This window comes from Oryzias latipes, chromosome 3, assembly GCF_002234675.1.
Source record: "Oryzias latipes chromosome 3, ASM223467v1".
Lineage (NCBI taxonomy): Eukaryota > Metazoa > Chordata > Actinopteri > Beloniformes > Adrianichthyidae > Oryzias > Oryzias latipes.
Window position 1 is genome coordinate 26,828,423 of NC_019861.2, and position 27,866 is coordinate 26,856,288.

The 27,866-nt window shown below is 41.2% G+C and overlaps 1 protein-coding gene across 3 annotated transcripts; it reads right to left on the minus strand.

Moving 5' to 3' along the window:
• LOC101155266 (zinc finger protein 710) lies at positions 1–27,823 on the minus strand. 3 transcript variants are annotated; one of them, XM_023953583.1, is made up of 6 exons: positions 27,563–27,823; positions 19,400–19,449; positions 7,127–8,701; positions 2,942–3,133; positions 2,653–2,824; positions 1–2,092 (listed from the first exon to the last, which is right to left on the minus strand). In XM_023953583.1, the coding sequence occupies exons 3-6, from the start codon at positions 8,657–8,659 to the stop codon at positions 1,908–1,910; spliced, it is 2,082 nt and encodes a 693-aa protein (XP_023809351.1). In that variant the 5' UTR covers positions 8,660–8,701; positions 19,400–19,449; positions 27,563–27,823; the 3' UTR covers positions 1–1,907. The 3 variants fall into 3 exon arrangements, with proteins under 3 accessions (XP_023809351.1, XP_023809350.1, XP_020555610.1); XM_023953582.1 differs by lacking the exon at positions 19,400–19,449; XM_020699951.2 differs by lacking the exons at positions 19,400–19,449; positions 27,563–27,823 and adding an exon at positions 10,602–11,291.
• Between the last annotated feature and the right edge of the window lie 43 nt (positions 27,824–27,866).

Below are 27,866 nucleotides of genomic sequence, written 5' to 3' on the forward strand. Positions count from 1 at the left end.
TTTTTTTTTTAATATTTTACTAAAAACGGCATAATCATAATTAAAAGACCACTGAGAACACTATGAAAATAGATCAATTGATGATCAGCGTGGGACTTTAGACACATTTTTCAGAAATTCCATATAGTTTTTCTCACCAACTAAGTAGAGGCTATTCTAAATATTTCATATTTTCAAACATGTTATGAACCAAATTTTGAATTATCCCAGCTGATTTATTTATTTAATCTGATGTCACCAAAAGAGAAACCAGAAAGGAAAATGTAAGTCAGTTTCAGTGTCAGCTAATTGTCTTTCCCCTGTGAGCATAAAGCTTATAATATTCTGTCAGTTTCACTTTTTTCCTTGCAGATCAAAGTGGAGGACGAGCAGAGTCGTTCCAACTGCCTCAACACTGACTTATAACACTGGGACAGATTCAACCCGCCTCATTCATCATTTAAACTAGAGAACCTTTATTAAATAATTCAGTCAATTTCCAAGAGGTCTCAGTTGAATCATTTTCATCTGGAAAAAAAAAAAGAAACAGTAGACCGTTCCTCTGGTTTAGTGTGCATATTAAGGCTGACCTGCATGGCAGGACAAGGGGAGTCGAATGCAGTCCCCAAAACTAGAATTTGAGGTGTGGGGGGTTAGTATCCCTCCACTGTCAATTCTATCCTTTCCAAATCTAACAAAGCAGGATCTTTAAATTTGAACTGGTGCATGTTTTCCACAATTAAGGATTTGGGAATACATCACAAAAACGAGTGTATCCAAAGTGAAGAGAATCCAGCAAACAAACGGATGAATCTTCAGCTGAAACATTTCTATTTGGGAATCAGAGTTTTACAAAAACCTTATAAGGAAGCTAATTCAGTTAGTATTGCCATAACGAAAAAAAAAAAAAAAAAAAAAGAGGGTTAAAGATGTAACTATCTTTTTTTCCACCCCACTTCTCCTGTTTGCAAAGGATTCGAATCCTACAAACCAATTTTCACAGGAAAAATGAACATGTTGGATGTAAAAGTGCTTTGTATAGTTGTTGCAGTAATTCAAAAACTAGAGCAGTATATTCACCACACGGATAGGTTATCGCTGTGAAGCTATAAAGCATCTAAAACAGAAAAGGGCGGCTTAACACGCTGCACGGTGTTGCAGATTTTCACAATGAAAGAAGATTTACATGCCAGCTATCATTTCCTCAGATTTTAGCTGACATGAGACAGAAGCAACTTTGATAGAAAGTGCCCTGATTAGGGAGAAGTAACAATGTCCTGTGCACAAACACGCCTGAGGCAGTTCAAATGTCAAAATAGGAACAGTTAATTAGGACTGTTAAATAGGAGCATTCAAACCTATGAATATGTAGTGACTATGTACCCAAATGTCAATACACAGTGAGTAAATAGCAGACATGGTATAAGCTTAGTTGCAAAATGTCTGTAGCTGGCACTTTCCGTCAAAAATAGAAGGGCATACATTGGATGTGCATGAATGATGATGGCAAACAATGATTTTCCATCACATCAAATGAAACTGATGGCTCTGCGACTTCTTTTTTTTTTTCTGCAATAACTGATACTTACACACAACATATAGATTTGAGTGTCTATCAGAGTCTTTGAGTCGGTACGTGTAGTAATCCTTTAAAAGGAGCTCCAAGCACTCGCCGACAGTTTCAGTGTCTCTGTTCAGGCAACGGATATGAAGCGCTTCTGTCTTTGAAGTTCGGCTCTCTCCTCGCCTCAGTCGGATCTGCTCTTTTGGAAGGAGGTCAAGACAAAACAAAAAAAGCTTTCCCAGAGTCTCCCCAAAGCCTAAAAAAAAATCTGTAATTTCCTTCAGGACACAAAAGAAAATACAAACAAAAGAGAAAAAAAAATAAAGAAAAAGGGAAAGCACATCTCCTTGTATCCATCAATGCCTCAAGGTGTGGAGTAGCTGCCTGTATCTTTCCCGAAATTGTAATACTCCTCCATGTCCTCCATGTTTGCTGTGGTGAGTTTAGTCAGGTTCTGGGAGCCACTGTTGTCCATACTGTCTGGTGATGTAAAGCTGAAGTTCTGGCTTTCATAGTCGCCCTGGCTTTCCATTTCAGGAAGAACTTCCGCTGCAATGAAAACAGAGAAACTGTAATTATACTTCTGAATGCGTCTTTATTAGATATTATCATCGGTATTAAATGGTTACATTTGAGACATTACAGACAAAGCTTTAATTTATGCCAGTTCCTTTGTGACAGTTTATCATTTCTTTTGCATCAAAGATGTTCTAAAGTCTGGCTACCATCTACATCCTTTGATCTATTGTAAAAGTGTTCCCAGTGGTCTTGTAATTTGGATTTTGCCGTTTTCAGCCCAAATTAAAAAAAAAAAAACCTGTGCCGTTTTCTAGATCATAGCTTCTGCAGAGTGGCAGTAGTTTAGTAGAAATTCGCCTCTAAGTTGTAGGCGGGACTGTTGGCACAGAGTAAGGCCGCCCCCATTTCTCGCCATCCATCTGTAACTGCTAGCTAACAGCCCCTCACAAAAAACGGCGACCATTAATGAAGCTATCAGCCATACAGTTTTGAGCCAGATTCCAGCTCAGACGAGGAAAACGAAGACACACAAGGATCTATCAGTCTGCAAGAGGAGTGGAGCGGCGGAGGCAGCTTGTGGCAGGTCTCACCTTGGCCCTCTGGTGAAACGTCCATTCCATGCTTCACCTTCATATGCCTGCTGAGGTTTCCCTTCAGGTTGAACTTGCTGGTGCAGTATGGGCACTTAAAGGGCTTACTGCCAGCATGGAGGTGCATGTGGCCCAGCAGGTTGTACATTCTGTTGAAAGACTTGCCACATACCTGAAAAAAAATAAGTAAACAAAACAAATTCAGAATTGACAACATTCTTATGACTTTTATGGGGTCTATCCGCTGTTTTTGTGCTTAAATGACCAGGAAAGGAGCAGAAACCCTCACCTTGCATTTAAACGGTTTCACAGGCAGGTGAACGATCATGTGGGTCTTGAGGGTCTGCTTCTGGATGAAGCTCTTGAAGCAGACGTGACACTGGAAGGGTCTGACGCTGTTGTGAATCAGCATGTGCCTCTTCAGATTGGCAGACAGCGTGAATTCTCGAGAACACACGTCACACTTGTGGCCTTTCATCCCCTTAGACAGGTGAACACACAGGAAAGCAGTCAGATGACAGCTGTTGAAGACGTTTCTTACAGAAAATCCAAGAATCATCTGTAAGGGCGGACTTGAAAGACCAGGGCTAGAAGCAAAGTGGGGTAAAGTAAGGACAGCTGAATTCTCTAAATTTGGCTCCTGATTGGCCTTTTTCTCTGAACTATAGGTACCTGGTGAAAGAGGGGTCAAGTTGTTCCACCCCTGTAGCCTCTTAAGGCCACAACTCTAAATAAAACTGTGAGACAAGCCAGGCAAGACGGCGAGAGAGCCACTGATGAGGCTTTATTTTGACTCTGGGTACTAAGAAATGGCCCCAAACTACAAGTCTGAGCTGAAGGTCCAGAAATTGTCTGCGGATTGTCGCTTATTGTTCCTTCTCCCCTCCACCTTTTCCCTTCTGAAATCATAGTTAATGGTGCCATAAGTGAGAACAGACACATCTGATAATCTTCATCTATGATAAGGACACAAGGAAATATGTCCGATTCTAGAAAGAAAAGAGTAAGTCTCAACAGAGCTCCAGAATGAAACACAAAGATAGAACAGAGTCGTGCCGGTGGCAGACTCATATTCTGCAATGAAACAGACTCTTTTCCGTGCAGACAAACCCTGAAAGAGCAGATCTCCCCAGCTGCGTTGCTGAAAAACTCAGCGTAGCCAGGGCAGAGTTTCCCTGATGCTTCGCTCCAAGTCCAAGGATTTGGGGTTGCAGTGGAAAGTGCACCAACCAGTTTCCAAGTGGAGCTGATTGAACTCCACAGACATGTTCAAGTTAAAGTACGACTCTGTGGTGCTGCGGTTTGCATGCTTTCTCCCAGACAACTCCATGCCCAAGAGGTCCAGGAGGCTCTGCGTTCGGCAGCATATTTGCAAGCGTTAGCAAACAAAACATTTAGCAGGAGTCGTCTCACTGATGAACACTTTCACTCAATCCTGAGGATTTCCTCAGCGCAGAGTCTGATTCTAGACGTTGATGCATGCAGGAAGAGATGCCAGGAGTGGGCCTTAAACCCGAGGGCATCAGAGCAAATCAGAGTGTAGCAAACTGAGCTTAAATGAGGGTCCTTTTTATGCTTTTTACAACTCCGAAGCATAGACTGTTAATAGTTGAAACATTAATATTACTTTTTTTTGTCTTGGGAAAAAAATATTCCAATTAAAAAGGAACCCAAAATGCTGGAGAAGAAGTGCAAATGAGACCAGTAGTGAATACAGCTGTTGTGGGCTCAGTGCAAATAATTGTTCATGTTTGTACTGTTAGCTTTGCTTGATCCAGATTTAAAGATTTTGAAAAGCCGAAGTTTGTTTTCATTGAATTTGACATAAAAATCTAGGTGTGGGTGGTTGCTGATAGTGATACTTGGGGCCAAATACCCAGAATAAAGAGTAAAACTGCATGCATACGTGTAAAACAAAGAGCAAGTCTGCCCTAACAGAAAAACTAATCTCTCATGCTCAGGCTGTACATAAAATATTAAAATGTTTGTCAGAAGTTGACATTTTAGGTAGATTACAACAGCACAAGCCTCCCTTCAGTACTTCTTCAATGTCTATACTGCATGTGCCCCAGGAAATGCATAAACGTGACAAAGCAAGTCACACGCACAGAAGTGACTGTAGCCTACAGGCTTCACAAAAGGCTTCATGCACTCAACAGAAAAACAAGTTTGGTAGGTAAATGTCTAATGTTTCAGATAACAAAATTGTATTTGTATTAGACGCCAGTAAGGTGAGAAATGATGTTTGTCTGAAGAGACATTTAGCAGGCGGCTCCTCTGCCCACTGCTTCAACAAATGAGTTGTGCTGTTGTCCACAAGGGGGAGCCATAAACAAGCATCAGGTACAGGTTACAACGATCACAAACAAAATGCCCTCAGACTGCCTTCTGTCCAAGTTTGACACTTTTAACCCTTGTGCTATCCTAGGCACTTTAACGTTGGGAGTTGGGTCATCTGGACCCCACGAGACCTTCTTTCTTCAATGATTTGTGATCTTCACTGGTGTCCATGCATTATATGAAATCCTCTCCACCTTTATCCACCTTTGTCATGGTATGGATAACACGTCAATGTAAGGGTGGGGTCATTTTGACCCCATAAGATAGCAAAAGGGTTAAAAAGAGTTTCACTGGAGAAAAAAAACAAAATACTTGGTATTTCACCCCCTTAATTGTTGACATTATAATACTTTAATTTGCATTTGTTTTTTAAAATGTCTACTTTTAAAAATGCAAATCTTCAGGAATACAGGAACTGACAGCAAAATGTGTTTTGTCTTCCTTGTAGGAACATTTACCACAGGCAGGGAAAAATGGGTAAATAACAGACAATCCTGTGCAAGGACACAACGGGGATGGTGATTAAAGCAGGTTAAAGAGCTGTCTTTGTAAAAACGTTTCTGTTTTTGTTGCCGACTTTTGACAGCCCTCTTTTTCAATTTGCAAATTGTGTTTTAAATTGTCACAAAATACAAGCACTTCTAGTATGATTTATGATCTTATGAAAGAATCAAACTGGAAAAAACAAAGATTTTCTGATTAAAATTGAGTGTTTTGGATCAAAACTCTTATTATGCCAAATCCCTTTCAAATCTAAGTACAATTCCAGGTCTCCAGCACTAACATCCTACCGGTCCCTTTTTTCAACTTTATCCAATGCTAACAGGAAAACCAGCTGCAGGTTTTGTGGCAAAGAATTGATGACTTTCACGTCTTTCTACAATATGTACAATATGAGAAAGGGAAACTTTTGCTCGAGTGATCTTCACGAAATCTTACACACATGCCGCCAGCTCTAGTCTACTAACACCACAGCAGTTTCGTTGACCTTTGACCTTGGGAAGGGGCCGCCATCTTGAACTTAAAAAAAAGCAACTTTGGTACCAGCTACAAACGAAAAACTCCCCCCTAGGAATTTTCATCGATTATCTTGTAACTTCTCAAGCATCACTAAGTACTTAAAACGAAAAAAATGATAGAATTAGAAGTTGCTGATTTTTACCGGCGTGCGCTTGGCAGCTCACACATTTTTTATTGGAATGTCGTAAAAAGGGTATCCATGAATTCGCTGGCTCATGCTGAACAAAAGGAATATAAGATACAATATGACAGTGTTAAAACTCTGGGCATGGTAAATAAAAAACTGTTGCAAAAAAGTCTACTGACTCAGCTAAAACATTAAATTCGGGAAATAAAAAAGTTACAATTCACTGAAGAAACCAATACACACTTCTTGGGGATATCCCAAGGAACTTTTGAAATCATTATGGGATGGCCACACGACCAACGGTTTGGCAGCCATTTTGTGCCAAAATCTAAGATTTAGCGATTTTCTTGTTTTTCCAGCTTAAGTCTACAAAGACCCCTGCAGTTTTGTAAACCTCTAACCTTGGAAGAGGCTGCCATCTTGAATTAAAAAAAAAGCCCCTTCAGTGCCTGCCCCAAATGAAAACTCATCCTGGGGATTTTCATTAATCATTTCCTAACTCCTCAGCCATCCTTAGGAAGCAATATTGGGGGAAGAAATGGCAACTAGAAGTTTTAGATTTTGAACAGCGTGCACGTGGCGAGCTCTGGGAATTGGCGTCTCCTATTACTTGCACATTTTTTAACACTGGAATACTGGAATTCAGGAAAATGTAATTCATGCATCTATGGCTTGAACTGAACAAATTGATATAACATTGGATATGACCACATTAGGTATGTAGGCCTTGTTAGCAAAAAAAAGCCCCATTGCTAAGCAAATCCAAAAGTTTTCTTTTTCCGAACTCAAGTCTCGGCAGTTTATTTTGGCTAGATCTTTGTGGGACTACAACAGATAAAAAATAATGCAAGGCCTCTCTTTATTTCCTTACGTTTTACCATCATCTTCTGTTTATGAGTCTGTACAGGTAACATTTAAGCCTAGAAGGAAGAAAGTTTATTAATAACAGTAGTAAAAGGTGACAGGGAAAGTGTCAGGTGTTGGTACCTTATGAGTCAGTGAATGCTGACGCAAGTGGTGGAGCTGCACAAACTCCAGGCCGCACTGGGAGCAGGTGTAAGGCCTCGGGCTCTGGTGCTTCAGAAGGTGGTTCTGCAGCTGGCTACGGTAGGCGAAGGACTTGTTGCACTCGGTGCACTGAAAGGTGTGGGGGCCCTGGTGGCTGGTCTGGTGTCGCTTGAGATGAGCGTAAGTGGGGAACTCCATGCCGCACTGCGAGCAGACATGGCAGCGTCCACGCTCGTGCTTTACCTCGTGCGCTCGCAGTTCACTGGGATAGGCGAAGCCTCGGCGGCAGAAGCGGCAGCTGTAGGGCTTGATGTCGGTGTGCTGGAGCATGTGTCGCTTCAGGTGGCTCGTCTGTGTAAAGCCCTTCTTACAGACGGTGCACTTGTGGGGACGAGTGCCTTGGTGAGTCAGCAGGTGGGTCTGAAGATGACTGGGCTGTTTGAAAAGTTTCCCGCAGTGAGGACAGGCGTGAGGTTTGATCCCGTTGTGGCCCAGGATGTGTGTGACTAGATTGTACTTGGAAGTGTACGACTTGTCGCACATCCGGCATTTCCAGCGCTTTAAACCATCTCCCACATCTACACAGTAAGACTCATCAATCTGGATGTTGATATCCAGGCGGTCTACTCTGCGGCCACCATGACGACGAGGAGGCTGGGGGTGTGGAGGTTGCTGGTGCTGCGCCCCACTGCTTCCATCTGTCCACATCATGCTCTGGCTACCGTCTTCATACTCACCTCCCATTCCCATTTCTGTTGAATCATAGCTACCCACTTCACTGGTCTGGAAGTAGCTGCTGATAGCTTCCTCTTGCTGCGTGGGCTTCATCATGGCGTTTGTCTGGTGTTCTACTTCCTCTTCACCTTCTCTGCCACCTCGACCGTGGCCTCCCATAGGGCGCTGGCCCGGGAGCCCTCTGTGGCCCTGCTCTGGCCCTCTGTGGGCCACTTGGGGGGGAGCAGGATGGACGTGGGGATTAGCTTGCTGCTGGTTAGTTGCTTCCCGTTCACATTCTGCACAGTTTTTGTTGGTGCCTCTGAGAGCAGCAGGATCTACTTGAACTAAACCGCCCCTTGGAGCCATATTGTTCAGCATATGGACACAGGAGGGCATTCCAGAGGTCACAACTTCCCCTTTCACATGGGAAGAGGCCACCGGCAGATCACTTCCCTGAAGGCCATGGCGATTGGGGAGGATCATTTTCTCGTCAGGATGTTGGGGTGGCCCTTGCTGCCACCTCCTCTGGCTGCAGCTTGGTTGCATCTGGTTGTCTTCTAAGTTCTCTCCCAGGTAATCTCCGTTAGCGCCAATAAGCTGGTCAGCGTACTCGTAGTCAACACCGTCTACTGTTGGGGCAGGGGATTCTTTGGGTTCACCGGTGTAAAAGCCGTTGGGTGCAATAGTAGCTCCAAAAACTTCATTCTGGGAGATGAGACCTAGCACGGCGGCCTGGGCTAAGGACAGCACGACAACAGGATCTGTTTGTGTGCTTATGTCCACCAGCCTGGCCATTACCTTGGGCTCACATCTACCCAGGCGCCGGCTCGCCTCCTCCTGGAAAAGAAGGAAAAACATGTAGGTAAGTGAAGCTGTCATCATTTCAAACAAATCAGTAACAAAACAAAATAAATCAAATTTTTATTCAGCTAAAAGATTTTACCAAAGGGAACAACCAGCAGGGAAATAACCTGATTGTGTTGAAAATCCAGGTTCTTTCACCAATACCTTTTTTTTGCATGATAACAGAGGCATACTCCAAGATGACAACGTCAGGATTCATCTGCCTCAAACTGTGAACAAGTGGTCCAGCGAGCGTGAGACATCCTTTCCAACATGAAGTGGTTACGACACCCTTTAAAGACCCACTCCCATGAACATTGTGTTTTGGTGTTTTTAACATGTTTTTGCAGCCTTTTCCTATGACATATAAAAAGAAAATTAGGCTTAAAACTGCATTTCCGAGTATTTCTTTATTCAAAGGTGTGATGTAGGACATTCAACACCAAGCCACAGGCTCCCTGCTCTGCTTCATTTGGATGCAGACAAATAGATCCATGAATGCCTTTCTTTTCCCCATCTGTGCTGACATCTGGCTCAGAACTGTACGGCTGGACATTGCTCAGCTTTTTTGTTGCACCTGTAATGTTGGGTTGAGGCTATAAGCTAGCGAGAGAGAGTAACAACCGATGGATAATGGGAAAAGTATGGGGGTTTTCTCCTTGCCAACACAACTTTCTAATGAACTCCTGTCACTCTGTAGAAACTATGTCCTAGAAAACGATTGTTTTGTTTTTATTACCAAAAGTTACTGAACCATACAATAAGGAATGGGTACATAGGCCATATTTGGAAAATGTATTTAAAAAGAAAATACGTAAATAATATTAGAATCTGACATTTGAGTCAATTGTCATAATAATTTTTTTGCATTAGTCAATACAGCAAACTATGTAAAAGTTAAAAGGAATTAAGGTGAGAAAACTTGCAAATTTATACATTTCAGTTTATTGTGACCAAAAAGAGAGTTTCAGGATAAACCTCTAATTCATGTTTATATCATATATCATCATAAATGTTCCTGTTTATTTTGAAAACAAATTTTTTATGTTCACTTATGGCTAAACCTAGACGTTGGTGGTTCTGAAACCTAAATTGAAGTTTCTAGCACAAGAATTAAACCTCAGTAAAGGCTGTCTTGGAACAAACGATTAAATTATTTGACTGAAGGACAGATTGTTGATCCAGCATGCTAGTGATAGAGGGTTTAGCCTGTTCGTGTGAGCTGACGGGGATTAGATGGGCTACAGATCTCCACACTCTCAGAAAAGGGAGAAAAATAACAGAAAACTTAAGATTAAGAAAGAAAAAAAACAAACGGTGAAGGAACCAAAAGAGAAAGCAAACAACAAGCATGGAGAGATTAGAGCAGGCTTGTCGATTTGAAAACAGGAAGCAAGACAAATGAAAGGTAGAAAGACACGAAAGTAAAAGGAAAGATGAGAAGAAATGGAGGAATTGGAGGAGGAAGAGAGGAAAGCTGAAAGACAGTAAAAGCCATGAGGAGGGTAAGTGTGAAGCAGCGGGCAAAAGAAAAATCAAGAGACGGAAAGACATGTAGACAGAGGGAAGGAGGGTTGAGGAAGAGAGGCAATGAGTAACCTGGAGACAGAGAGAGAAAAAAAGGAAAATGCCACAATGAAAGCTAGAATAAATGAGTGTGAGGTGAAAAAGAGAGGCATGAGGAAGAGCTTTAACTGGAAGGACTGTGACTGAGCGCAAAGCTTATTTGTTATTTAAATATGAATATCTACCACTGAAAAATTACCTAAAAATATAGGAATATTCACAAAATCTTCTTTCAAAGCAAGTCCCAGACCATCCTTTAACCTGCATCCCAGCCGTGCCTCAGCAAACCACCAGTTCACATGTTCCAAATGAGAAGCAATGAACTCACCACGCTCCTCCTGCTATGAGCCTTCAGGTGCTTTAAGGATCTCATTCTTCAGTGTGTGTGTTCAGTGAGAGTAGACTGTGTTCATCTCCTTTTTATACGTGCGGATGAGCTGAAGGCGGGGCTAACATTACCCCCCTCCTCCACCATCTTGCTCAGCACAGTTTCAGTAGTGACTCTGGTCATACCAGCACAAACAAACAAACACACAAACAAAACCATCTTTTGCTATTGAGTGTGTGATCTGCTGGTTCGTCTGTGATCCCTGGTTATATAATGATTAATGTACAAAGATGTCCACAATGGTACATAAACATCATGTCAGACTTGCATTTTTGGTTCGACCAGGTAACTCAATTCACTCCCTCTTCTATGTTGTTTCCTCCTCATCCATCCTCTTTCATCTAAGGGCCATTCCTTGTTTTTGTCTAACATCTATGCATCTTTTTTTGACTCAGCATCTCTCATCTCTCATGTGAGCTTTATGGAAATGTGTTGCAAGATTGTTTCAAGCTCAGATTCGGAGTGCGACGGGGAGAGAGGAGGAAGAGAAGCGGAAGAGACGGAAGGTGACTGGCAAGGAGATGAGCAAATTGAAGACAGAGGAAAAAGGAGGATGGAAAAACTACTCAAAGAAAACAGAAGGGAGGGGAGAGGCAGAATGACAGAAAAAGGCGAAGGGGGATGGGAGCAGAATTTAATAAAAAAAAATAAAGAAATGGGGGACGAACAGCAGGTTATGACAAAAGTACAAAGCAAAGCTAATCTAGTTGTCTTGGATAAACCACCATATCTTAGGTCACAAAAACTGCTGACTAACTTCTTAGGAAACACTGGTTAGGCCCAAAAGCACTATCATCTCTCTTTATGTCATATTTCACCTAGAGTAACCTACAGCTAATTATGGACGCCATGGTGGAGCGGTGAGACAGGACAAACAGTGACTTTACAGTAGTGTACACAAAGGTTAGGACAAGCCCTCAGTGTCTGCTTCCCAATAGGATGCAAATGGGAAAAAAAAGTAACAAATGTTAACAGTTCCTTAAACCCCTGTTATGGTGTCTGAAAGGAGATACTACCAACCGACTCCAATGTTGGGAATTCTGATTTTACACATTTAAAATAAATAGATTTGAAGATACAAATATATGTATGACCTTTTTGATGAAGGGGGTTCAGAGAAAGAAAAGGAAAAGTTAACACCAGCTTTGTTTTAAATAGATCAAAAAACCTCCAACCTGTAAGACATACAAAGAAAAGGGACATTTAATGACCAATTGAAACCATAGCAACCTCTTAAGAGTACAGCCGACACTGTTTTAAGTCAGACACAGCAATTAAAATTCAAATAAGACACAGAGGTCGTTAGAATCTGCTGACATTTTCAGTCAAAAATACTAATTGACCTTCAGATTTTAATTCAAAGAAATCTTAAAGGTTTTGTTAAAATATGCCAAAATATGGACAATGAGTAAAAAAAATACTTCTGTTTCATGTAAACAAATAACTTAAAAACTATGAGGACTAAAGCATCACTAAAAACTAAATAAAAACGAGATTGGTGGAAATATTTATGGTTAGCTTGCATTTTAAAAGATTAACAATAAAAAAGTATTTTGTTTACCTCAAAAGAACATAAATACCTGCTAACTTAAACTCATCCAACCATCTTTAGATTCCGATGATTCCCTTACAGCCTCACTGGGCTACTGGAGCCTATCCCATCTACTGCCGGGCAACGGTGGGGTTACATGCCAAGACAAACAATCACACCTTAGGGGCAACTTAGAATCACCTAGAGTCAATTACCCTACAAAGCATGTTTTTGGACTGTGGGAGGAAACTGGAGTGCTCTGAGAAAACCACGTGAGAGAACATGAACATACAGACTCCAGACAGAAACAACCCAGCTGGGATTTGAACTAGGGCCTTCTCGCTTTGAGGTGAGAGTGCTAACCACTACACTGCCCTATAGCCCACTAAATAAAACATGCAATGAATTAACTAAATATCTCTACGCGAATATATTATGTAATGGAAGAAGCTTTGATTATAAGAAACTATTCATATAATCACATTGATAAATGTTCTACAGTAACTAGAGGTTAAGGTCTTAAGATTTTTTACTGCATGATTTGCACACAGAACACCCATTGTCAAGATTTACATTTAGCAAATTGTTTGACTTTTTAGTTAACGAGATAAATCTTTCACAGATAAATCTGTGACTACATAATGATCCACGCAGGACCAAAATGTTCCATTAGATACTGACATTTAAAAACTGCAGGGCTTAAAAATATTAGAACTTCCAATGTGCAATTTTATTGTCAGGTATTGCAATAACTCAAGCTGCTATATATTAACCAATACTTCAGTGTATGGTGACGTGTGTTATATAACCTTTAAGGGGGGGGGGGGGGGGGGGGGGTCCCAATTATAACTGCAAGTCCTTTGCCGTACTATTGCAGCTAGAAAATTTCGGTTTTGAAGGCCTGTGGCTATGATCACATGACTTATCTGGACCACATCAATGATACTTTTTGATACTGTTTGAGCAAACAAGTGTTGTTTGATGCCTTAGAATGATGAAGATTAAAACACTAAAATCTATTTTTATGTTGCCCTTACACTTAATGTTATCATATAATGTTTAAGTGTCAAGTAAAAGTAGTACTACAATGTAAATGGTGGACTTTACAAAGCTGCAGTATATTTTCCATTAACCAATAAACAATTCATGAACAAAGTGTAAAATTGAGTGACTTCTGTTCAAACGGCTTCTTAATCTGCTTTTACACTAGGATATTCCTGCACGGTAAACACATGGAAAATACCAATAATTCTTACACTTTTGTCTGGTTGTTTGCGTACACACATTGCACTTTCAGATGAAAACCAAACACTTAAATATAACATAGTAATAAGTGCCTTTACCTTCTCCCTACATCGTGTTTACTCTGTTAGACATTTTGAAAACTTTCCCAGGAGTCCTGCTTCTTCAGTTTTATTGGCAGTTCATTTTGTTCCTCGTAACACACCGTGGTTACGATGCTTATTCCCTTAACTTAATTTCCACACTTTATTCGAAGACCCTTACTCTGAAAAAAGACCACAGTTTACATCTTAAGTCCATACCAGAATTCTAGCGAGCCTTAGGACCCTTAAAGTTTAAAAACGGACAATCCAAACCCTATGCAAAATAAACCTGTCAGTGTGCCAGGGCAGACTCTATTTCTTATAAAAACCCAAATATTTATACCATCTAGAAAAAAGTGGCTATATTTAAGATGTCTTTAAGACTTGAGTGAACTGGTAAGCTCCTATTGCACATGCATTGGCAGATGCTGTAAAAAACATATTGTTTAATTGCACTTTATTTGTGTCAATTAGATTTTTTCAACTCAGGAGAATCAGCTGCAGGATTAGACACCATTTGGAATTTTGAAATAAATCCTTTTTTTTCTTTTACAGTTTTATAAGCTCTTGGTCAGGAGAACTGGTTGCAGTGGAGCAAGCAGTAGAATTTTTCCCTGTCAGAACCCAAAAAAGCCACTCAAAACAGAAGTGGGTGGCATCATGCTCCCGCCCACAGCAACTATCACTTTATATGTTTTGCATTAAAAACATTAAAAAGAGCAGCATTAAGTCTGGCTAATCTATATCAAAATAAGAAACCATAATATAACACAAAAAGTTGTAATTGTCCTCATATTTAGACTACTATTGACACACTGTAAATGAAGCTTTGTTTTTATTATCAAACTATGACAAGCGCAATAGACTGGGATTTATAAGAGGACAGCATGGCTACGCTACGTTCACACTGCAGGGCTTAATGCTCAATTCCGATTTTTTTGAAACCTTTTTGCAAGCTCGCTTCCCTTCCACTGACTGGTCTTAGCAGCATTGTCTGCCATGGTTGATGTTTATGTTCTTGTTTCCGCCTACTTCAACGCAGAATTATGACGTTTGTAGCGCATCAATGACGTACAGGTCGGACGGAGGTTGTATTTCAAAAGATCAGATACGTATCGGAATCAGGACCACATACCCAAGTGGCATGGGTCACATTTAAAAAGATCGGATCTGTGTCGTTCAGACTATCATGAAAAGATCAGATACAGGTCGCATATGGGCAAAAGAAAATTTGAAATTGGGTTGTTTCAGCCTGCAGTGTGAACGTAGCCCATGATGGGGATGTTGAAACTGTCCTGGAGCTCCAACAACCTCTGCAGCTCTTTCACCTGCTGGAGAACTAAAGCCATCTGAGTTTAACGTGACAGAGGCCGATAAACAAAAGATGGAGTGAAAGCTCCTTAACTGTTGAACGCCTTCACACTGCTACAATCTGAATAGAAGTTCATAAACGCATCCATCTAAGCACCTCTGAATGCACAGTAGGTGGATGAAATTAGAATGGTCCATACCTCCTACTTTTTCTGTATAGAGACTTAATCCAAGGTACGCTAAATTCACTGGATGTCACACAGTTGCATTTGGCACAGCTGGCTTTTTAAATAACAAAGTGCGGAAAAGGTAAGCAGACACTCATTAACCGTTTTTTGCTCTTTGACTAAGTATACAAGGTATAACTCTTTGGTCACTCTGTATGCTCATGAGAAAAACATGTCAATGGACTGCTGAGGACCGGGGCAAAGTCATATTCTCCGATGAAGCCCCTTTCCGATTGTTTGGGGCATCTGGAAAAGGGCTTGAAGAAAAGGTGAGCTCTACCATCAGTCCTGTGTCCAGCCAACAGTAAAGCATCCTGAGACCATTCATGTGTGGGGTTGCTTCTCATCCAAGGGAGTGGGCTCACTCACAATTTTGCCCAAAAACAATGCATTTTCCAGCACAATGGAGCACCGTGGCATAAGGCAAAAGCGATGACTAAGTGGCTTGGAGACCAAAACGTTGACACTTTGGGTCCATGGCGTGGAAACCTCCAGGATCTTAATCCCATTGAGAACTTGTGGTCAACCCTCAAGATGCAGGTGGACAAAGAAAACCCTACTAATTCCGACAAACTCAAAGAAGTTATTATGAAAGAATGGGTTGCTATCAGTCAGTATTTGGCCCAGATGTTGATTGAGAGCATGTCCAGTCAAATTGCAGAGGTCCTGAAAAAGAAGGGCCAACACTGCAAATACTGACTCTTTGCATTAATGTCATGTAATTGTCCATAAAATCCTTTGAAACATATGAAGTGCTTGTAATTATATTTCAGTACATCACAGAAACAACTGAAACAAAGATCTAAAAATACAGTTTAGCAGCAAACTTTGTCAAAACTACTATTTGTGTCATTCATTCCTAAACTTTAGGCATTGATTGTATATATTAAAACTTATGGTGAGGACTAAAACCTTAAATCAGGCCTGTCCAAAGTCCTGCAAAATGCGGCTCGTGTTCAAATTTCCACAGGGTCCTGCATTAAATCTGCACAAATTCTTAGAAAGTTGTTAGCACTTTCCAAGAAAGTGGACTTTTCTTATTGCAATTGTCTTAATAACGTTAAAAGCGGTTTTAATTCTGTGACTTAATCAATGAATCGACTTATATTCCTACCTTTTTTCACTATAAGGTAAAAACTACAAAGTGCCATCACAGCGGACAACACACGCGTGTTGCAGCAAAAAATGATCAAGCCATCATTACATGTGACCATACAGTGTGGTAGAATGTTCTAACAATGTTCCCTTTGGATTATTTTTATATGCAAAACAACAGTGGGCTGAACTAAAAACAGAAATATGAATGTATTTCCCATCAATTCTTGTTTCATTGCTTATCCGTTTAATTTCACATTCTTCCTCAGCCAATTAAGTAAATCTTGATAAGGCAAATGAGACAAACCATCACCTCGTTCTTTTCACTTCAGCCTCATGACTAACATTAGCTACGGTGTTGTAAGCCACCTGTTGAATATGAGCAAACAAAATAAGTACCAAGCCTAGAAGAACTCACCTTGAACTAGACTGGGATTGGTGACGAACAACTGTACTCTGGTTATTGTGAAGATAACTTTATTAAAATACACTGTGCATGTTCATGTTGTTAAAAAGGATGTTTTCTTTTTCTCACAGTTTCCCGGTGGATGTTGTTTAATAAAGTTATGTCATGCAAGAAAGAAAAGTGGTGCACAACATGAAAAAGAGAACATGGAGGAAAAAGAGAAAGAGGGGAATGGCAGAAGACAAAATGGGGGCATAATAGAGGAAGCATGAGAGAGAGAGAGAGAAGGAGAAAACAGATGATTGCATGGAATGAAAGAGGGATTGATGGGGAGGGAGGGGATAAAGAGCGCTGGATGGGAGGGGGGACAGAGGGAGTGAAACAGAGGAGAGAAAGAGAGAAAATGAGAGGCAATCGTGGGGGAGGGGAGGATGAAGAGTGAGCAGAAAAGAAACGGAGAGCAAGACAGGAAAAAAAAGAGAAGTGAGACAGGCAGCGACGCCAGAGTGAGACGGAGGGATGGATGGGTGATGTGCAACGTGAGAGAGAGGAAGAGAGGGAAAAAAAGGAGAGCAGAACAGAGGGAGGGGCAAAGCATGATGGAAACCCAAAGCAAGTGAGAGAAAGAAAGAGACAGAACATGGAGGAAGGGAGAATGAAAGAGAAAAGGAACAGAAAGAGGGGGAGGGGAAGAGAAAAAAACAGGGGGAGGTAGGGAAAATAAAAGGTCCGAGTTAGAAAGAAGGAGAACAAAAACTCCTCTCTCAATCTTCCTTCATTTTTTAGTTTCACAAACCAAACTGCATCCAATAAAAAAAGGGACAAAATGATGCAGTTTATATCAACAAACTCTTTAGATCAGAACATCGCTTCATCCTAATAATCCAGCCTCAGAACTCGTTATACGCAATAATCTCTGAAACATGCTGGTCGTAAGTTTTTTTGCAGCTCCAAGGCCCTCAGCAGATCTTACACGGCTTACATGGAATGTTACAGCAAGTAAGCAGAAGCAGAACTGCTGCGTTTTCTTGATTCCCAAAGTCAGGAGGGGCTTGATGGCAGATTGCGAGAGACATGAGGTAGCTTAAAGGGTTCTTAATAAACAATTGTTAAATCAAGAATCAAGATAATAACAAAACCTTTGAAAATCAGTCTAAGGGGGCCAATGGACCTTTCTGTCTTTGTTCACCTTTCGCCATATCCCTACAGTGGGCCGGGCCGGCACAGGTGGTTTGGCCGGGAGTTTTACACCGGATGCCTTACAACTAGGGCTGCACGATATGAGGAAAACTTGCGATATGCGATATTGGTGATTAATATTGCGATAACGATTTAATTTGCGGTATATAAACAAATAGCAAAACAACCAAAAACATAATTTCCATTTCACTGCAACAGTTTAAAAATTATACTCCAAATGACCCTTGTCGACGTAGGAGGCAAACATCAAACATAAAAGGGCTCATCTGATTGATCAACAACGTAAACGGGTCCTTCCGATTGGTTAAATGCATAAAGGGATTTATTTCATTTATTCAATATTTCAAGCTGCCATGAGTTTGTTTTAGCACATTTAAGGTAACCATTTATTGCGATTTTTGACATATTTTGCGGTATGCATATTGCACAGCTTGATGTTGCGATAACGATAAATTTGCGGTATATTGTGCAGGCCTACTTACAACCCTGTATTTTATTTGGGCTGGGGACCGGGGCATGGAGACTTAGACTTGGCCTCCACATGGCTACACAGTTAGCCAGTAACACGAAGGGTCTTGCCCCAGGGCATGATTTCCCCATGCGTCAGTCCTACATGCAGCCAACTGAGCCATCCAGCTACCTAATTAATTTTTTTTGTCTGATATTTTAAATGTGGCTTTTTATTTGTCACTGTATTTTTCAGGCGTTTTTAACCCTTTAAACAACATTTGTGCAATGCCTTACAGTGATAAAGTATTGCATGTCAGTGAAAATCTGCTTTTCTCAACTTCAGACTCTGTTGGAATAATGTTAATCACGTAAACAAAGAGTTACGGTATAGTTAAAATGGTATGTGTTATTTCCATTGACTGTATAACAGAACTCGACCTAGCGAGAGTGATGTCACCCATGGAAAATATCCTATTTCTGTCTCCAATTCAGTCGCTCTATGGACACCACCATGTTGGAGCCAGATGATGTCAGAAAGCAGTGATTGCTAAGAGTCAGTCTGAGTCATTGTTTCAATAGCAACCACTATAACCAATCAGGAGTCAGCTAGTCGGAAGTCGACATCCCTACCAAGCCAACACTTTTATTGAAGCATCTAAATTGTCAGTTTTTAACTTGAATGACTTGTAATAGAGAAAAAATATCATGAATAGAAAAATTAGGATTAAAAGAACAAATTAAACAAAGCAATAGCAGAGCAAGAATATTAATTCTGACAAATGATGACTGAGTAATAGTTGTTCATTTCTGAAAAAAACTTTATGGGCTTGAAGCCAATGGGTACTTCTTATTTGGAATGCTATTCTCATACTCAGTCAATGGTTATTTCCTGTTGGCTGCAACAGCTCCGATGCAAATTATATATATATAGGAGCTTGAGGGTCCTGTGCAGTATCTCAGCTGTTCCCAGCACCACGCTTTTCTGGACTTAGAGGTCTGAGGTCTTTCCAGGGATCTGTTGCAGCCACTCCTCCAGCTTGGGGGTTACTGCCCTGAGTGCTCCAATTACCAATATACCTTGGATCAGTAATTATATATATATCAGTAATTATATGCATTGATAACAGGTTTAATGTTTCCAACTTTTCCATGGTTATCTTAAGATGTGTGTCTATGGATTTAAAAGTTCTTACTTCTCCTGCTGCAGTGGCAATAATTTCCGGTTTCAACAAGTGAAGTCCCACTGGAAAAGACAGGAAGAACAAGTACTTTTTGCTTAGTTGCAAAAATAAAACTTATTTTTTTAAATCAAACAATAGCATTTTTGACAAGCAGGTTAAAATAGCAATTTTTGTTCAAACATTCATGTCTGGAATGGGTCAAATGGATCTCAAAATCCAGTCCATCTTAAAAATAGCAGCCTTGATTTGTCTTTAGGATGCCAATAGAGAATTCAGTGGGCGTGTGGACAAACACCTGCCACCATTGACCCTCTGAAATGAATTCCCAGAGCTTCCTGAGGACCAGGTTAGCCCAACTCTGAGCTTCAAGAAACCCTGCCCTGCATTTTTCCAGTTGGCTACATGAATCAAGTGTTTTTAGTGAGTAACAACCTGGAATCACCTGATCCAGATAATTAGCGTGAGTAGGGCAGGGATAGGAGGGCGATAAGCTCTCCATGGCCAAGACAGGGCAGCCTCAAATGAAGCTTAACACCTCTATTCTGCTCATTCTTGGCAGTGAAATAAGTAGCAGGGAGGTTGAATCAGCTGTTGGCACATGCACCATATTGTTCATGTGCTTTGTTACTCACATGAAGGCTTGCTCTGCAAGTGAGAAAGAAATCCAGGAACACCTTCTGTTGTTTCTAAATATTTCTCTGAGATATAGTTTTGCAAGCAGATAAATACACACTGCAGCAATAAGAACTTGTGCTGATGACAATATTGTCAAGCAACACAAATTTAATATCTCACTTGTCTCACAGACAGATGGTTGTCTACAATGATAAGTTTAGCATTACGTGTTTAACCACAGATCTGATTCCATGCAGATTGAAATCAATAGGTTGATGTCTTTTTTTTAGTATATATATTTCTGATTCATGTTAAACACAAAAAATGTAATGACTTCTCACACCATTTGTTGATTTAGTAGTAAAATAATTAAAGAGAGACTGGCTTTCTTTCTTTGAAAGTATGAATAATTCGCTACCAATCCCCCACAATACTTCCCCAACCTTAAGTAAATAAATGTTGCAGTTCCTAAAATGATCACTGGGGGTTGGTTTCCAAATGAAACTATTTTCCATTGATTACCATGTTAAAAAATCCAAAATGTAAAGCCCGGTTACAAAAGATTTTTTAAGATTTCTCTGTGTCAAAATTTTAGACAATTATAAGCCATTTTGATTTCCATACAGGCTTAACATATATATTTATATTTATTTATTTAATCAAATAATATTTGATATAACAGTATATAATGCTGACAGAACCAAAAATCCAGTAGCCAGTCCCTAGTCAACCAAGAGAAACCACAATGCATCAATAACAAAAAAAGCAGCAATGACTGGATGATAACTTGGTTCATGTACGACTGTTGACCGGTCAAACTGCCCTGACCTAAGGCTCAATCTGCCACAAATCTGCCTCTAAAGGTTTCCCTGACAAAAGAAACATTTTTACTAGTATCTCAACAACTCTCTTTAATAACCCGTTTGGTAGTCAGGAGTCCCTCCACACTCAGACACAAAGGAAAACACAAAACATGACATTTAAACTAAAAGTCAACAAAGGTACACATTTTTCTGTTATGCTTCACCAAACAAAGATCAGCTGTGCAACAGCACCCTCTGGGACAAGACTGAGTTGGAGTGACTTGCACATTGTCACTAAAAAACAAAAAAGATCTTTGATTTTAGATTAAATGTTTTTACATCTACATCACAATAATAATTTATAATACATATATATTTATTATATATATATATATAAAACACAAAACAAACGCCCCTCTCACCCTTCCGCGGGTGGTTTCTCCTCCAAGCTCGGGTCCTCTACCAGAGGCCTGGGAGCTTGAGGGTCCTGCGCAGTATCTTAGCTGTACCTAGCACTGCGCTTTTCTGGACTTAGAGGTCTGAGGTCTTTCCAGGTATCTGTTGCAGCCACTCCTCCAGCTTGGGGGTTACTGCCCCGAGTGCTCCAATTACCACAGGCACCACTGTCACCTCCACTTTCCAGGCTTTCTCCAGTTCTTCTCTGAGTCCCTGGTATTTCTCCAGTTTCTCATGTTCCTTCTTCCTGATGTTTCCATCGCTTGGCACTGCCACATCCACCACAACGGCTTTCCTCTGTTCTTTATCCACCACTACAATATATATAGTACAGACCAAAAGTTTGGACACCCCTTCTCATTTAAAGAGTTTTCTTTATTTTTTCGTGACTATGAAAATTGTAGATTCACACTGAAGGCATCAAAACTAAGACACATGTGGAATTATATACATAACAAAAAAGTGTCAGCTTGGATCACACAAAAACAATAAGCGATTCAGCACAAAGTTTCTTTTTTTCTTTTTCCTTTGTGCAAATTCACAAGCTCCCTGATAAACAACATGGCATCACAGCATTCTCTGAAGGGCTGGTCTGGGACTTTTAAGTGCCTGCATTTCAGGGATAAGCTGTAAAACACAGTAAGGGTGAGGATAATGAGATGCATCTTTTTAGTGTTAGGGGAAGCCAGAGTATTCGGACACAGCCAGGCAAGCGAGCACATGACAGAGGCTTAAATCTTCCATAATAAAATTAAAGGCAGTCCGCTCTGCATAGCAGCACCACTGGAGCTAATAAGCAGTCACCTGCTTCACTGACCACAGAATTGCACCACTGTTGTGGAGCCGCAGACAAAGCAAGGACAGCACAAGAATGCAGAGGATGTAACACAGAAAGAAGTGGCTGATTGGGAAGTAATTTAAGTTACTTTATTGAGGAAACAAAGCAAATTTTTCTTAAGGTCAAATGGTTGTCTTTTTGGGAAAAGGGGGCATTGACTGTATATGAGAACTGGACTGTGTGATAACTCCCCTCTTGCTTTCCAAAAAAGAAGTACCTGCTGGCTCTAAGAAGCCAAAATCCCATAGACCTTTATTGAGAAATACACTGCTATTAATCAGTCATTCTATTTGTCAGAGTAACCATTCTTGCTCAAATACCTGTTTTGACATGTTTTGTTAATTCTAATCTTTTCATGATAGTTTTGTCTGCATTGAAAGTTATTGAAGTTATAAACTGGCCCATCAGATGCCTCAATAAAAAGTTTGTAGTGCCCGCTGGACCCCACTTCGAACACTCCAAACGTTTGATGAACAGATTCACCCAAGTCCCTTTCAAGAGGCAGGGTGTTGATTTCCAACAAACTCACTCATGACTGGCGACAGGCATTGCCATAGAAATTATAAGAAAAATCTGTAAGTGGTTGCCATAGAAACGATGACTCAGACCAACTTTGACCAATCACTACTTACTGACATTGCCTGGCTCCAACATGGTGGTGTTCGTGTCACAAACAAATGGCAACTGAACTGACTTGATTTTGTTGGAGCCAGAAGTAAGCCACTTTGCATGGCACTTACTCAGTCCAGTTCTTATATAAATTCAGTGGAAAGTGTTTCAACATACTCCAAGTATCTGTGGATTCACACAAGTCTTTATATCTAGACTAATAGTTGGGTAGACAAAACATAATACTTATACAAGAAAATTCCAAAGCAATATACTGGAAACCACCAACCTCTGATTGTCAAAATCACTTATCAATGACTTAGATTTTAGGGGCCCTTAAACTTAAAAATAAACTACCGGTATGTTCTTTCTTTTTTACACTATCAACTGCATGAAGATTCACAATTTCACAATGCAATGCACAATTTCACAATTTAGCTCCTATCACAAAATCAAGCAGATGCAAAAAAAAATTGAAAAGGGACATTGGGAAATAGAGACACACCTTTAATACATGCATATTATAACACACAGCTAAAATTACATTCAAGAGGGCATGAACTAGGCCACTTCTCTGCTTTTCTCTGGGAAGTGGTTAGAAGAGAGGCTTGTGAGAGACCTGAATGCTACACGACAGCTGATAATAGAAGGCTGATAATTATTGGGGTCGACTCACTTTGGGTAATCATATTTAATGCAGTCAGAGTGAAAGAAGAAACACAAGCAAAAAGACACAAATGTGTTTCTGCACTATTAAACCATTTTCAGACAATGATTTTAGCAAGAAAAGATTTTAACGTGGATATTAGCTTCCTCCCTTTTGAACTGCAACAAATAATATTTCATGCAAGATTGGAGAAACTAAACAACCAAAGCTGCACGTTCTACATTAAACCGTCTATTTTCAATTCTACGTTTTCCAAGTAACACTGGGGGTTTTTACACTGACTGTTTAGACTTTAAAAGTGAATAAACAATGTCAACTTCTCCATAGCAACAAATGACAAAGTCACAGACAAACTGGCTGTGCTGCACAATCTTCTTGCAGTTTCGTGAACATAACACAAGGCTGTGAGTTACATCCTCATGATAACAGTAAAAAATGAAAAGTTGGTCAGTTACAGCTGACCCAATAAGACAATGACTGTTTGAAATGTTTTAGAGGCGCTCAAAAGGTACTGATGTTAAACTAATCAACAGCGTTCAAGGGAAATTTTACAAGATTTAACCGCAAACAGAAACCTAGTAAATGGCGTATAGTTATCAAGCACTTTTCTACCTTCTTAGGAGGCCCAAAGTGCTTACAGTCAGAGTCCCGTTCATCCATGCACACACACATTCACACACTGATGGAGGCTCCACAGCTGAACACTGGCGCCAACCTCTAGCCAACAGGAGCTATGTTGGGTTCTGTGTTCTGCCCAAGGACACTTCAACACACGGGCGCACAGGGCAGGAATCGAACCAACAGTCTACAGTGAGAAATGTTTTCTGAAGGTCCAGTTCATCCAGATGTTTCCGGTTCAATGATACTGCCCGAATTTATCCACTTGGAACGGAAAATTGTCAGGGTACACTCTAATTTACAAACCTGCTTAAAGTCCGACTCTGATCATCTCTTCATCGATTTTCAAAGCGTTCCTAGTGGTCTTTTAAATATGATGACGTCGTTTTTAGCCCAAATTTTGAAAACCTGGACATAGTTTCTGCAGAGTGGCAATAGTTTATTAGAAATTTGTCTATAAGTTGTGGCAACCCCCCCCCCCGTTGTGAAGCAGAGAAGACCAGGGAGCTTGTGGCCCGCCCAGCATATTTTCTATGCTCTTTTTCCAATCAACATTTTTTCGTCTGCTCCTGACTCACAACGATTTTAAAAAGTAAATATTCAAAAATGCAATTTTGAGCTTACGTTTCTTTATGTATGTCCTCCATCATGACAAAAACACTAAACATGTTAAAAACACTCAATTTTTATTAAAAGTGGATCTTAAATCCCTTTTAGAATCACTGGGTTGCTGGAGCCTATCCCAACTACTTTTGGGCAAAGTTGGGGATATCTCTGGCAAAGGTTTCCAGTCTGTCAGAGGGCCATCACACACACACACACACACACTCAAGCATGCACAACTAGGGACAATTAAGAATCACCAATTAACCCACAAATCATGTTTTTGGGACTGTGGGAGGAAGCCAGAGTGCCCAGAAAAAAATCTACACATGCTCAGGGAGAACAGGCAAACTTTACACAGAAAGGACCCAACTGGGTTTTGTACTAGGACACTCTCACTATGAGATAAGAGTGCTAACCACTACACCACCATGCAGTCCCTGTAATTCATTTGATCTCTCAAAAAAGGAACAAATAGCTAAAACTAAAAATGTGTTGAAAGCTACACTTCTGGTCAGGTCAACCGTCAGCTTCACCTGCAAAGCTGTAACAGATTATTGCATGGGCAATGGCAACACAAAGAGTGCAAGTTAGTAACAATACATAGTTGTAAAAAAACTGCTGGGAGATTCAAGCAAGCCCACAAAATTAAAATAAAAAGCCCTGCTTGTAAACTGTGTTTGCTTTAGGCTCAAATTTGGTTTTATTTTTTACCAACTCCACATCACAACACCTTTTTTTTTTAACTTCCCTTTTTCAGAAGGTCATAACATTGTGCCCACACATAGCGCTTGTGCAGCACATCCAAACAAACTGGCAGCGCTCGCCCGAGGTCGTGCAGCGTGGCTGTAACCAACAGGCACCACACATTAGGCCTTTGTGCTTTGAGAAACATCAGCCTGTTTTTCTAAACCCTGCCTGCAGCACAGCAAAGCGCTGCAACATGCTGACACCATCACCAGCTACTCTAAACCTTCTACCACGGCTACATTCCTACTGATTAAGAATAGGCGGAGGAAAAACAAATTCCTGATATTCAGTATGCTTACATTTACTGAAAAAGCCCCTTATATTAACTGGCAGCTCATTTTTAGGGGAACAGTGAGGCTCTGCTTTCTGTTTGGCCCCCTTCAGCTTAATTCAACCCTGCTGCCGATGATCCATGAACAAATGGCTTATGATTCCCTGAGCAGCATACAAATTGTGCCGTAGCAGTAGCAGTAGTAAAATAACATCTTATTGATCCAAACTTGGGTTTTGTTTTTTTGCGCTGTGTATTTCGAGCAAGTGGAGTTAAAACTGGAGATGACAAGCTTCCATATTCGACAACTCACCAAAGCTTCTTTTAGCAAATCTGTCTGGTGCCTGAACCAAACACAACAAAGGGGGTTTAGGGGTAAAACGGAACACAAAAAAAGCACTAGGCAGAGATACAAACAAGGAAAGAAGAGCCAAAAGGCTGCAGGTTTGCAAAGAAAATGCAGACTTGATTGAGCTGCACGGAGAGAAAGATCATGTTTAATCTAACAGGCCCGGTCAAACGGCCAGAAAACTGCATTTAGTAAGTAAGAGTGCCGCAATCAATGTGACCGTGACAGGCCATCCAGTCAGAGAACTCAACACACAAAGATTACAAGGTTCAACTCTTGTAAGAACTCATGAAATAAGAGCAAGAGGCCAAGATGCTAAGATGAAAGGCTGATTTGAAATGTGACCTCCTGGGAAACCACTTCAGTCAAGCTGCCAGAGGAAGCTGTGCAGTCGGTGGATGACGCCCTGCGGCCCCCAGAGCACCGAGGTGATCGACTCGCATCAGGATTCTCCTCGGCTACATGCAGCGTGATCTGCAGGACAGCAAACCTTCCCGAGTCATTTGGAGATTTTCATCAAGAAATCCATCAATAGGACGACCCCAAAGACCACAAAGGGAGGATGTCTTTTTAATTACCGCCAGCCACTGAAGTGCACCGACACGCTGCATCAGAGCACGTCTACCACCCCGGTACTGCCAACTGACCTACAATGTGCAGCTGGCTTGCTTTGCTGCGTGCAGTGCACCATCCTCATTACGCCATGACAGAGCAGGGCAGGTATGCAAAGGGGGTCAAAGGCATCCTCACTCACAGCCAGCTTTGCATTTCATTACATAAAAGTAGCAACCAACACATTTGCCATTTGGGTCCCTCAGCTCCAGCCTCATTTGTGCAATGGAGGATACCTCTGCGGTCCATCAATGATCTCTGACAGTCAGCAGCCAGGAGGTGGGCTGACCCGGCCCACAGGTTATCTGCAGCATCCTCCAGGTGTGTCTGACTGGAGGCTTGATGCACAAACAAACACCAAAATCTACCATCCAAACACTGAGGCAGCACGAGCTTGCTCAAATCAAATCAAATCCAACCCAAAAAAAATGAACTTAAGCCTTAGGAAGACCTACAACTTAACAGTAGAAACTTTCTTGGAGGGAGGCCTGGTGAAAACACATGAGCCTCCCGTGTCTGGACATGATGAAGGTGATGTGTGAATGAATGTGCAGGAAACAGATTTGTGATGGGCCAATATGTAGCCTGGTGTCGCCCCTGCTCCTTTATGCGTCTCCCTGACCGTTCTCTCCATCCCCCTCTCGACGCCATCTGTTTGTGGCATGAGAGAACGTGGAAGTAAAAAAGAAAAGAAAAAAAAAAGACGACATTTTGGTTTTGGTTGCTGACCTACATCGCTCGCTTGTTTGCATTGGCGAAACGAAGAACCCCTCTCGTCGTGAAGGACAGCCGTCCAAACGGGGGCGAAACGCGGGTAGCGGTTTAGCCGCCTGCTCGGCAGGAATGCGATAAGTTACGGTTGAAGCACTTCTTCTCCGCCTCGCCGGGCCGGACAAGTCCACCGCTCCGCCACCACATCTGCATGTTACCTGCAACCTCCCCCCTTCCCTCCCGACACAAGACAACGCCAAAACGACCACTCACCTGATTCCAAAAGCGGTTTATCGTGGCGACCTGTCCGTGGTTGAATATTAAAACGGGGGGTGGGGGGTGGGGGACAGTCAGTGGAGGGTCCCCGTTGTGTGGAGCAGGAAGGAGGGAAGGCAACCGAAAATGGGCTGACGTGAATGAATAAACAACCGAGCTCCTCCTCAAAACAAGTCCGGGCAAAATGCCACTCAGTTTAAAGGTATTAGCCGCCACGCACCCATTAATGAACGGATGTAGCTGTCACCGCTAACTGCTGCGTTTGTTGACCTTCAACATTTTTTATTAATTCACGGTTTAA

Coding starts and splice junctions, on each gene's coding strand:
- LOC101155266 (XM_020699951.2), bottom strand. CDS start 10,646: ATGAGATCCTTAAAGCACCTGAAGGCTCATAGCAGGAGGAGCGTG. Junction 8,702..10,601: donor CTCATAGCAGGAGGAGCGTG/GTGAGTTCATTG, acceptor CTTCTTTTCCAG/GAGGAGGCGAGCCGGCGCCT. Junction 2,825..2,941: donor TGAAACCGTTTAAATGCAAG/GTGAGGGTTTCT, acceptor ATTTTTTTTCAG/GTATGTGGCAAGTCTTTCAA.